Here is a 12,603-nt window from a genome sequence, read left to right as displayed (position 1 = left end):
CTTGTTAATATAATTCCCCCTCTACAGTTTTCAGCTCAGTGCAGCAGAGACACGGTCTTTCATATGCGCTCTGTGAAGCTGCTTCCCTCAGATAATATAGTGAGGTCCTTTAGGACTCTCCAGAGACTCCAGGCAGACAAGATGTGCTTGTCTGATAAAAGAAAGTGATGTGTACAAGTGTAAACATTCAATATTATTCACTTGCTGCTTGCTCGATGCTCTATGCTGCCTCCTATCTGGAGCTCACTGGCTGGGGGCTTTTCTCTCTCTTGTGAAGCCATCTGTAAAGCCTAATTCAATTGGAGTGGAGAGGCATTTCATATTTGATGCATGGACATGTGCTGCACAGACAAATCTGATATCGCTTTGTACCACGAGGACGAAGGTGTGTTATGAATAACAGAATAAGTCCGGCTGCCTTGCCTCTTCTCCCGAGCTCTTTGTTTTTCAAGATGACACTGACTGAATTATTTTCTCAAAGGTTGTCAAACATGATTACAGTCAGACTCATACAAATATTAACAGTGTGGCACAGGGTTTTTGCTCTTTTGAAGAAACAGGAAGGGGCTAATGAAATTCACTTCCTGTAAACCTGTTACCCAAGATGAAAAAGAAGAAGGGGATGATGATGATTTAAGACTTCAAGTACTTTTTCTTGCACTGTCTGAGTTATTTATTCCACCTCTGTATGCACTACAATACAATGTTTTCAGTTGTCTTTGTTCATTTTAGAAGCTTCTCCCTTGTACAGTACTGGTGCAGCCATAATGCCTCACCACTCAAATGCATATGCCACAATCACACAGTTGCTCTTGCACTGTGCCTCTGTGTTGGCTGAGATATTTTGTTGTCTTAATAGCCTGCATGTCAATATTGACACTGTGGTCACTATGTACGCGTTCCATCATGCAAGCATTACTTTGCATGAAGCCACATTACCCATGTGTAATGATTTACGTGTGACAGATGAACATTAACTACTGCAAATATTTGCATGTTGGGGTTAAAGAAGAACTGGAAAAAAAACCAGCAACAGCTCAGACAGTTTTCAGTGTAACATTAATACAGTAAAATACACATTTACAGATGAGTTCATCTGTTAAATCTAATCCCAGCTCTGTGGTGGACACTAAGTGATGTGGCCGAAAAACATCTCTTTCTTCAGCAGCCTTTTTTTTGTCCCATCCTGTATCAACTACAGGAAGGCTAATGGACGTAAGTCACAGATACTGCACGTTGGCTAACTGCAGTATGTTGACACCTTCCCCTTTCACTTACTGCCTGCCGCTCGGCACTCTTCATAAAGAAAGTTACCAACCTCAGAAAACCTCACTTAATACTGTGGCCTTTCTCCCCAGCTTTCTCACTTTCACTGGTGTTCTTGGACAGCATTCAGTGCTAACTGATGCATAATTTGGATACATTTCTGGGTGAAACCCCATTAACATCATTAGTGAAAGATTTAGGTTGCAGACGAGGCAGAAAACACAAGCAATGACCTTGTTTATTACAAGTTACTGATTGATTGTTTGAGTCAATTTTCTTAGGTCAAGGTACACCCTTAATTAGGCTCACAGTGTATAAAAATTATGCAGTGTCCTGGCCTTTTGTTTTCCTCTGCCTTAGAGTACTTGAATTATGTTACTTTATTAGCAACAATCTTCTCCTTACCCTCTATGGAAATTAGTTTATGACTCATATTGAACTGTCATAACATCAGTTCTGTTTCTAATTTGTTTGGAATAAAAAACTTATCACAGATCTGTGTATATGTCAGGCAATGATTAACAACAAATTGCAAATTGCCAAAGATATATTTGAAGTGATTTACAGTCATGCTAGCGTCTCTGTGAGGCTGTACACAGTGGTGCTTTGAGTTGAATGCTAACGTCAACATGCTGACATGCTCACAATGGTTAGAACTGACCTGCCCTACTCTGCCTCTGATTGGCTAATCCTGATATTCTTACCCTAACTCTAACCAGTCTCCTTCCTCTTGCCTAAACCTAACCAACCCAACCAATGAAGGCAGCACTAGCCAATCGGAGGCAGAGTAGGGCGGGTCATGACTTCACCATCCTAGCGAAACAAAAAATTGCCGAACTGGACAACAGGAATGAGCAGCGATGGCAAACATGGCTGAACAAACAAAGAAACGAGTGACATTGACTGACTGACTGAAAGTGCAGCGCAGTGTCATTTAGCTCTTGGAACCAAAAATGTAGACAACATAATAAAAGAGTATCGAAGCAGTTGCTGCTTTTTTTGTCTGAACTGGACTGTTATGCTTTTGACACTGTTGAATTCAATGTTAATTACAACATGGAAACTGGACATTTGTAAACAGAGAGGTGAGAAAACCTAAAGTAAATTACAATAGTTATGCACTGTCAAACTGCAAATATAAGGAGAGATCTGGTCTTAAAAAGGGAGCTTTTATATGAAAAGCAATCATTAGATCTGTATCTTAGTGGCTACATTAGACTGTACCAGTAGGAGTAAATAGGATCTCTGCCTTTCCTCTCCCTGCACTCTTGAATGATCTCTTTCTAATTGTGCACCACTCCACTGGCCCATTTCAACAGGAAATACATCAAATAAATGAAACAATATGCTCTCGTGGTGCTTATAAACACTGATTCATCTATCTTTTAGAGCTGTGGTTCTCCAGTGTGTCTCGCAGGTCCTCGGCTGCACTCCCTGATTAGACAGCCAGAGTGAAAGCTAGCAGGCAGAATAGAAAAGCAGCAGTATCTGAACCCATTCAGTGACATTAAAAAAAAAAACCCAAACACACTCAGCTCTTTGAAAACTGAAAAGGAAATATAATAACCCATCATATAATTTGTTCATGTCATACTGCCTGTACATTTCTAGATGACTCGCTCACAGATGAACCCTTTTCTGTCTTCCCAACACAGTTCCTTTGCCTGAAGAATATCAGGACTTTCCTGGTAGCGTGCAGCGAGGTATTCGGCATGAAGAAAAGCGAGCTGTTCGAGGCCTTCGACCTTTTTGACGTCAGGGACTTTGGAAAGGTAAGGCAGCATTGCTCAGTGACACGATGAGACGGGGGCTTGGTTCTTGGAAATGACAGCCTGCACGCACCCTCACTGTGTTAGCCAGTGAAATGGGCTTTTAAGCCCCAAGTTATGGAACTTAGCCAAAATTATTTATAAGTGAAAGAGCTCCTTTATCTTGGACTTGGATTTTAAATTATAATGAAGCTCTCGGGATATGCATCCATGTATCCTGTGCTCCTTTTTGCAAAGATTTATACAAGCCTGGCCTTTGATATTCAGTCAAATTTTGGATAATCTTTGTTTAGTTCATGTCGTCGTAACAGCAATTTCAATGGCTTCTGGGTCACAGATGTTGTTACAGGCATAACAGGTGCTAATAAACACAGTATGAGGCCATATTGCAGCTTTCCTCCCACTCCTACACTCTAAGCTAAAGCTGAACTCAGCAACATGACCCATCAGTTTAACCACTTCCTCTCATTAGAGTGAAAATGCCTCAGCGTGTGGGCTTTATGAGGGGTTAAAAGTCTGGCCTTCGGTTCATTACTTTGATAGGACTCTCAGTCTCTGCTTGTAGTGCTGTGAAACTGTCTGCGGCTCTTTGACAGCCCTGCTGCTGCCCTCGTGAAGTCCCCAGGAGGTTTAATTAGAAATTGCAGCCTTGAGCAGAGAGAGGGTGCTGCTGGACCCTGGTGCACACGATGTTAGGCGTATATGAGACGACAGGCTTGAAAAATGTGTATAATGTGTCAGTGGGAGAAACACAGGAAGACACAGAGACATATCGATTGACAAGTTGTCATCGTCCTCCATTTAATGGGAAAATTCAGCATTTTTTTTTTTGTGGATGTCCAGTCATTGTTGATGGTAAATGTAGTCAATTAAAGCAATAAATCCTCAGTGAGTGCTATATTGACAGAGAAAACTGAGTTCGACAAGTAGTTCTTCCTGCTTCCAGCGCTGTCATTTGACCGGACAGTGACTTCAGCTTTGATTTCCAGTCGCTGCCTGCGGTGAGATAGTTTTTGGTTTAGAAGCGGTTATTGTGGTGATATTCACGGTAGAAGTGCAGCTAGACTCGGGTAGCGTTGTTGTTATACGGAAGCCCACTGGGTGAGTGTGGGCGTCGGAAGCTCGCGCGCAATGCATCCTGGTACATGCAGGCACTGCCAGCACGGCTCCGCTGAGGAGAACTCCGCTTTTTCAGTCAATATAGCAAGCACTGAAGAATGTATTGCTTCAATTGACTACATTTACCATCGATACTGACTGGACATCCACAAAAAAATTCTGAAATTTCCCTTTAATCATGATAAATTCTGTGAAGAAGTAGCATTTAGAGCACTATGGGAAGATGAAAATCCTCCAGTGACACCAACAATTCTAATAACATCAGTGATTAATATTATACAGTTGAGATAAAAAAAATACTATAGACAGTGTGCATTTAATTAACAGCTGATTTTTAATAAAAACAAACAGTACATGTATTTTGGTCTCCATTTTGGTGCCCATTTATTAACATTATTTATGGGGCTATTATGAGAGTACAAAGCCATCAACACAAAACTACATCCTACAGTATGAAAAAAATAAACTAACCATCACTTAAGGTAAATTGACTCTTAGGTCTTTTATGATGAATGACAAAAATATCTCTAAACATTTGTCTCTTGAACTTCCCTTTTCACGGCAAACGCGCACATCAGGGAGTAGCACAATACCAGAGAAAAGTTTACGAAAGGCAACAGCTTGTGAAATGAAGGCATGTGAAATTTCCACAGCACTTAGAGTGGCTAACTTCAACTTCAGTTCAACTTATCATTATTCATTGATTAGAACATAATTGGCAAAAGTCATCTAGGTGTTCCTGTAGAGGTTGACGCGTCATCATTTTGGTGTTTGTGTTGTCTTAACTGAAAATATAAGATGACTAATTGGCCAATATCCACTGAAAAATATTCACTTAATGAAGGCTTTAGCTTACAAAAGATATGGTAATACTGTCTCTCAGATGGACTGTTGATTATGTAATATGCAGGAAAAAAGCAGATTTTGTAAAAAAACATCTCTAAGAGTACAGAAGGGGAAATGAGAAGGGCTTTAGATATGGTCAACAGCACCTTTTTATCCCTACTTGAACGTTCAGTTATGCTGGCGTGCTGAGCTGAATTAAGTAACTGAGAAAATTAAGGCATCTATTCATTAAGTCATCTATAATTAAAACACATTTGGACCGCTGGCAAGTTTCTTTCTTCACCCTCATAGGGAAATATTTTCCCAGAAAATCTACAGAAGAACCAGCAGTGGCTCAGCAAATTAGGATTTGCAAATACAAATCTTTGTCCTTACACCTGGAATGTTACTGTTAATGTGTTTCGTAGATTTGCTCGTCCTTGTGATTTTGCATTCCTATTCAAATTTCAGCCCATGTATGCATTTTAAAGAAACAGGGGGTTTTATAGACTGAAGCTGCTAATGGAAAAGCCCATATATAAAAACATATTTAGTCACAAAAACACCGTGTCTGATCAGTCTGAGGAATTTCACAATCATTCAATCCATTTAATTAACAACAACATGGCTTTTCAACAAAAAGGGTTGCATGTATTACATCCATTTATCTGTCTTGTGTTCAAGTTCAACATTTTGGGAAATATGTCTATTCACTTTTTTGCTGAGAGTTAGATGAGAAGATCAATACCACTCTCATGTCGGTTCGCTAAATATGAAGCTACAGTTAGCAGCCGGTTAGCTTAGCGAAGTGTAAAAACAACAATTTGCGGCTTTACGTGGGAGTTTTCTGCAGGACTATATTTTGGCTGGGCGGTTTTTGTACAGATTAAACAGATGAAATATTACGGGTTCATTAGTTAGAAGTGCTGGTAGGCGGAATTTGTTTAGGCAGAGCCAGGCTAGTTGTTTCAGCTGTTTCTGCACGCCTCCCCCGGCTTCTCTGTTTGGGTAGTGGAACATAACATGACAGACAGGCTGAGGGATAAGAGAGCAGGAGAGTTTCCTTCTATCTCATACAAATCACCCTGTCTTAATATTTCTCTCCCATAGACTTGCACTGAATTGATTCTCAAAAATACAGAACAAACGCGCTTCCCGTATCAGTTCAATACGGAACACGTCTTTTAGTTTCCAAATAAGGGATGATTCCGTTTTATGGGACGAATGGCAACCCTAGTTACAGATACCGCAAACAATAAATGCTCGATCCTTTCTCCGATAGCTCTTATCATAGCTTGACACTAAATGACTTAATGTCAGTACTTGATAACTGTGTGAAGTTGAATTTCTCTGTCCAATTCGGTTTTCAGTTCCTCCCCGACCAGTTTCAGACGAGATGATAAACTCTTGTCAAGCACAGCCTCATTTTCAGTTTTTATGATGTCCGATTTCATCCTCATACCCCTTAGTGATTTCAGTTTGCTCAAGCACAACACTTTGATGACTCTCTTGAGTGAATCCCACATTGCCCAGAGTGAATTTAACATCTCTGAAATTAGACAGCAAGCCGGCCCTGTAATCCTCGGTTGGCTGGCTCTGCAGAGGCTAATGGAGTGAGGAGAGGAGGGAATGGGCGAAGCTGCCACTCACCTGCAGTTCCAGCAGTTTTTTTTTGTTTTTTTTTGTTTTAAAAATAGCTGCCGGACTTCTACTGAATAAAACATCAACTGTGCCTGTTTGTGTGGCTGTTGATAGCGAGTATGTGAGGAAACACGTGCTGGATCTCTCTCTCTCTCTCTCTGGTCAGTTGTGCTGTGTAATCTTACAGTATTTTCCTGCCTGCTGTTGTACCGGACATGTTTTGAACTGAACTCACACGAGACAACCTTTACCATACAGCCTACAGAGTCCCTGATGAGATTCAGGCGTTAAAAAACATGACCAGACTCAAAAGGAGATAAGAGAACTCGTGTATCTGAATTTGTGATAACACTGGTACATCTGACAAACAGCTTTTGACTTGTTGGTGTTCTTCGATTCAAACTGTGGTCGAACACCACTGTAATACTAGGAAAACTGACAGAGACAGCAGGTCTGTCTGTAGCCCTTTCCCCTCAGTGCAGGGACATCTGGTTTGCACATCTGTCTTGTAGACACATGCAGAGTTGTGGGCTCTGTAGGGAGAAGAGAAACTTGGCTGCACAGAGCATGCACACACACTGATACACACCTGGTAGAGAGAGAGAGAGGAAGGGTGAGAGAGCACCAGTTGATGGTGTGACGTATTTAGAGACTATATTGAGAGCTGCAATATCCTCTTGCTGTTTCAAGTCTTATCTGTGGAGGCATTTGGTGGCTTTTTGATTAAGGAGATGAAACATAAAACATAAAACTGGATTTCACCATAAGCATTACTATACTATACCCTACACAATGTCTATGTAGTACCCTCTGATCTCGTGTAAAAATGTCATGTATGTCATGTATCCTAGGGATTAAAAATACATGCTGCTGTCATCACCCTTGAGACTGAATGACTAACTGTCTCACTTCTATTTTATTGCTAATTCCAGTCATCTCCTATCGGCTTATTTCAAAATAGAGTGCTGACAGGAGTTTTCCATACTCACAGTCACATGATGGACAGTGGCTTAGTACTTGGAAAAAATGAGTGTCATGGATTGACCTGTTAAATAATGCAGCATACTTTAATTTAGGAACATACTGAAACCAACAAGTAGCACATCATCTCTGCTGCTGTGCTTTTCATTCAGTCGGCTCTGTGTAAGATGTCCTCGCTGACCACAGAACTGCTTGTTAAAGTGACAGCGGAATCTCATTCATCAAGCCACACATTCTCATCTCAGTGTGAATATTACCAAATAAATGCACAATGTAACTAATACAATAAAACAAATTCAGATAGTTATGCACAATATATTTTCATTTTGAATTGTAATATGCAAGCCAAACAGCAATAGGGGCCCTCATTCATTACAGCATCATGTCTTTTCAGATCTTAACATTGATATATGCTCTTTTCACCACCAATTTCTACTAATACTGATTTAAAATGACTTCTAAGAAAAAGTAGGTGCATTATATATATTACTACTGAAACAACATTTTATTAAAGGATTTGAAGTTTTGGCAAATATGCATGTTTCCTTTCTTGACAAGAGGTGGATGAGAAGATTGATACCACTCTCATACCTGTATGGTGTTATGAAGTTTCTGCTAACAGCCAGTTCGCTTAGCTTAGCATAAAGACTGGAAAAAAGGGGAAATAACTAGTCTGGATCTGCCAGAATATAAGATAATATAAAATCAGCCCACCAACACCTCTAATGCTTACTAATTAACACGCAGTAACTTCTTGGAGTCTCCTCACATCGATGACAAGACTCCAGGAAGTCATTGTGCCTGGCCAGGCAATAGGGCAGCACATAAACCCTCATTAAAACTACACATTTTTTTTTATAGATATAACGTGTTTATTAATAAGCTTTCGAGGTGCAGGGAGGTGGATTTTGTCACCTTTGGACAGAGCCAGACGAGCCGTTTCCCTGCTTCCAGTCTCTATGCTACGCTTGCTAACCAACTACTGGCTGTAGCTTCATATAGATTTGATGTTCTCATCTAACTCTCGGCAAGAAAGCATAAGCACCTCAGGATGATTGATGAACACTGTGGGCTTCATGTGGGCTGATTCCTCCATGGTAAAGTAACCTCAGATCATCTCCTATATTCCATTCTGTAGACTATGCAAATTTTGCTGCACCGCAACTTCCTTTTAATGGGCCAGGAGATGTGACACCTGCATGTATTTAGCCGAATGTAAATAATCTGGAAACAAGAGATTGATGCAGCATGCTCTTTTTTTTTTGCAGCTGCATTCTATTCATCCAGCTGCAATGAAATCACCCCACGTTAACTGTAGATAATGTGGCAGTTTCATTAATCAGACACAGAAAGGTTTAAATGTTCCTCCCACCACTTGAGTCTACACTTGTTTTGAAGTAGGTTTGTTACAGTAAAACCTACCTCTACACTCAGTCCATGTATGCAGTACTCTGTAAGTCAAACTCTAACTTTTGACTGGAAGAGGTCCTTCTTGTTCCTTGTTGGAAAAATGATTATGTTGATATTTTGTGAGACTTTTGCTGTAGTTAACAATTAGCATTTTCAGTGTTTTAAAGCCTCATGCATTACTCTTTTGGACCTCTGCATACAAATACAGTGTCAACTCAGCCCCGGTCTACTCTATTACCATCTTCTATTATTGGCTCTCATTTTTTGGTGGATCAAGATGCTGATTAGGTTTTCTTTTGGTGGGGGTTGGAAAATCACAGACCGGGGGAGGGGAATGCAAAGATGGAAAGGAAGAGGGAGACAGACAGAGAGGGTTTATTGATTAGTGTCTTCCTCCTCTGTTGACTGTGATAAATTTAACTGTGGAAACCCACTAAAGCCCCCCCTCCCCCGCCATCTCTCCCTCTCCACCTCTTTCTTTTGTCCTTCAGCTGTGCTCTCTTCAGCAGATCTGTGTGGCCAGATATCATATGTCTGCTTCGTGCTAGTGGATACTTGGGGTGTATCTTTGTACTACATGGCTAAGCTGCAGTAACGGTGGTCCATAATTGCTTTGGAGGCAAGTTTTAATAGCTTGATTATAGATAGAACTAGATTAGTATAGTGGATGATCAATATATTGGGTTGGTATTGGTCTTTTATTAAAAATCACATATTGACAGGTTCCTCCCAGACCAGTGCTATCGTCAAGTGGATTACCAGGGAAGTCTTTTGAGTGTGGTGTAGGAGGTTTTACTTTCTAGCTTTGTAAGTGTCAGTCAGTTAAACTTGCAATTAAACCGTCAGACTTAAGGAGCTGGAGTGCAGCGCTTTACTTTCCCATCATGGTCTAAATGCTATTTCAATTGCTTTTCTATCCTGAGAGAACACAACAAAAGATACAAATACACAGGAAACACTGACATTTTGAAAGTTTGTAGTGTTTTGGGCACACAAATGTGGCCTTTAAAAACCCACATGGGTCAAAACTTCGGCAGCTGTGCACAGCAGGTTTGTTTGCTTGGCTGAACAGATGTGATAACAATTAGTTTGATTTTATTGGCAAGACGCCTTTACAACAGACCTTTCTCTGGCAGGATATATGACTTGTCAAATGCAGGTGTATGCATTGTTATTAATAATGGCTGCATTCCATTTGTATTGTGCATGCTGGGTCACTGGCACACCTAAACTGAACAGAGACATCATTAATTTTAACAGTTTTGTCTGCCATGATGAAGGTCTGTGTAGTTGGCAGTCTGGATTATTTCTGGTATCTGAAGTGATTGTGTCTGATCAGTAATACAGAGGTGTCGTCTGCAAACATGTAGATTGACCAAGGAAGTCACAGTATGTATGTGGAGAGTTCAGATTCACACATTCATACCTCTGGGTGTTTTGAGAGTCTGTAATCCACCCTGATTTACATTTTTTGAACTGTGAGAAGAAACTGAGATTAAAAAGAGGTAAAAAGGAGTCAAAGCTTAGAATCAAACCTGCATACTTCTTACTGTCATTCATCATGAACTATATTATCACCTGAGTTCAGTCGGCACTGTAGAGTAATCTCCACTGTCTGGATATTGTAGAAATGCTTGCTCTAAAATCATACTGTGCATTTAGGCCTTCCTCAAGTTCCATGCTTCACTTACTTTCACTTACAATGCATTTGGAGTTAGAATTCTCTCCAAAACAATTTGATGGAACCTGCTCTAAAGCTGCTGCGCTGAAAGCTCTGTGGATAATTCATGGACTCCCAGTGACAGACTGCATGACAGCAGCTTCCACTGGAATCACACTTTTCATATCAACTGGCTTTCCTCGAGCGTGAATGCACGCACACGTGCAAAAACAAAAAACACCCAACCCCTGCGCGCTGAAGATTGCCTCCCTGATTTTGTCAACTGCAGAGATGGATTGCCTCTTTGATTGTTTCAGGGTGTCAGAGAGAAACGTCTTTGATGATTGCGGACATCTGTTCGATCCCTGTGTGAGCACAGCGGATGTCCTAGCTGTGGCAACCACCACCTAGGTTGCCACAGTTGTAGGGGTATTTCATCTGGAAACCAAAGGCATTTCTGCTCTGTGTACACACATAAATACACACAACATTAGGCTTGTCATGGGGAGTGTGTGTTTGATTATGAATGTAACAGCTAATTCCTCTTCAACAAAGTAACATATGCAGACAACATATGTATGTTGTTTTTTGCTTAGACAGGCCCCTACAATGTATTTTACATTCACCATTCATACATTCACCATAGTTTAAATCTTCTTGACTTTACTACAGCACAAAGGTGAGCAAAGGTGGTGTCAATCCAGCAGATAGAATAGAGCTTAAGGTTTTATGCTGTTTCTACAATGGCTTTTTTTTGTCTGAGTCCGAACCTGAGTTTTATTGTCACCACCTTGTTCATGTGGATGTAGCACCCAAGTACAAAAACAGTATTCATATTTCCAAACATTTAGGTGAACCGCTGAAGTGCTAGTGTGAAAGCAACCTTCTTTGTGTTGTCAGATAGTGCTGAAAGACTGGGATAAATAGATTATGATAAGAATTGAAGCATTTGGCAACAACCTCTCTATGACAAGACCTACTGTAACAGGGTTTATGAGAAATTAGCTGAAATTGAATAAATATTGGCACCAGTATGGGTGGAGTGAAACAAAGGCTACCAGTCATCTCCACCATGTGTTTATAGTCGTCAAACAAAGGTACAGCAATTCTTATGAAAGGGATTCTCTAACATTTAAAATGCCACATGGACCTTTTAAATGCGAATGAGGGAATAAGATGTTTGCATATGTGTCTGTAAGTGCCTACATACTAGTGTGTGTGTATGAACAGAAACTCCCCTAAGGACTGACTCATCTCAAGTTTCAGTAAGCAGCAGGAAACAGGAAGAGGAAATGGTCACCCCAGAGCCCCTCTGGAGTTCCTTTCTGTATTAGTGTGTGTATAAATTATAATTTTGCTTCAGGTGTAATGGTGTATTTACACCAGTGTAATCAGTATCTGCATATGTGTGTGTAGATACAACACACTGACAGATGTGCTCCACTCCTCATCATGCTGTCAAAATCAAAACTACCTCCCCTGGTGTGTTGTATTTCTCACCAAGGTCTCATGGGGCCAACAAGTCTGTCAAGCCCTATATTTTGTGTGCGCGCGCAAGTGTGTGTATGTGACCGGACTGTTGGACTAATTTCCTGAGCTTGTCTCTGTGTTGTCCTGTCAGAGGCTCTATCAAGTACCCAGTCTTCCTGTGACCGGGCCCCAGCCCCTGGAAGTGGAAACGTGTGTGTGTTAATGTGACACAGTGTATGACATGGAGAGAAATAAATAGACAGGGTGCTCCAACTGGAAAACTGGATGAGGGAAATTTATATGCTTGCCACTTTGTGTGTGTGTGTATGTGTGTGAGAGAGAGGGTGTTGTACATCCTTGCCCCATACCAGTTCAAAGGGAGCCTCCCATCGAGTGTGTAACACATAAACACTCCAGGTAGTCCTACAGTGAAAAGACTCGAAAGGAAAACTTAAATGGAGT

The 12,603-nt window shown here is 40.8% G+C and overlaps 1 protein-coding gene across 3 annotated transcripts in view; it reads left to right on the top strand.

Moving 5' to 3' along the window:
- The window catches only part of LOC122866590 (guanine nucleotide exchange factor VAV3), a 90,563-nt gene that overhangs the window by 13,096 nt on the left and 64,864 nt on the right, over positions 1–12,603 (top strand). For all 3 annotated transcript variants that reach the window (XM_044176428.1, XM_044176429.1, XM_044176430.1), the window contains exon 2: positions 2,922–3,038. In XM_044176428.1, the coding sequence (XP_044032363.1) occupies positions 2,922–3,038 (117 nt within the window). The remainder of the gene's footprint in view (positions 1–2,921; positions 3,039–12,603) is intronic.

Source organism: Siniperca chuatsi, linkage group LG19 (assembly GCF_020085105.1).
Source record: "Siniperca chuatsi isolate FFG_IHB_CAS linkage group LG19, ASM2008510v1, whole genome shotgun sequence".
Classification (NCBI taxonomy): domain Eukaryota; kingdom Metazoa; phylum Chordata; class Actinopteri; order Centrarchiformes; family Sinipercidae; genus Siniperca; species Siniperca chuatsi.
Note: the sequence above shows the minus strand (reverse complement) of the source record. Positions and strands in the feature narration are given on the sequence as shown.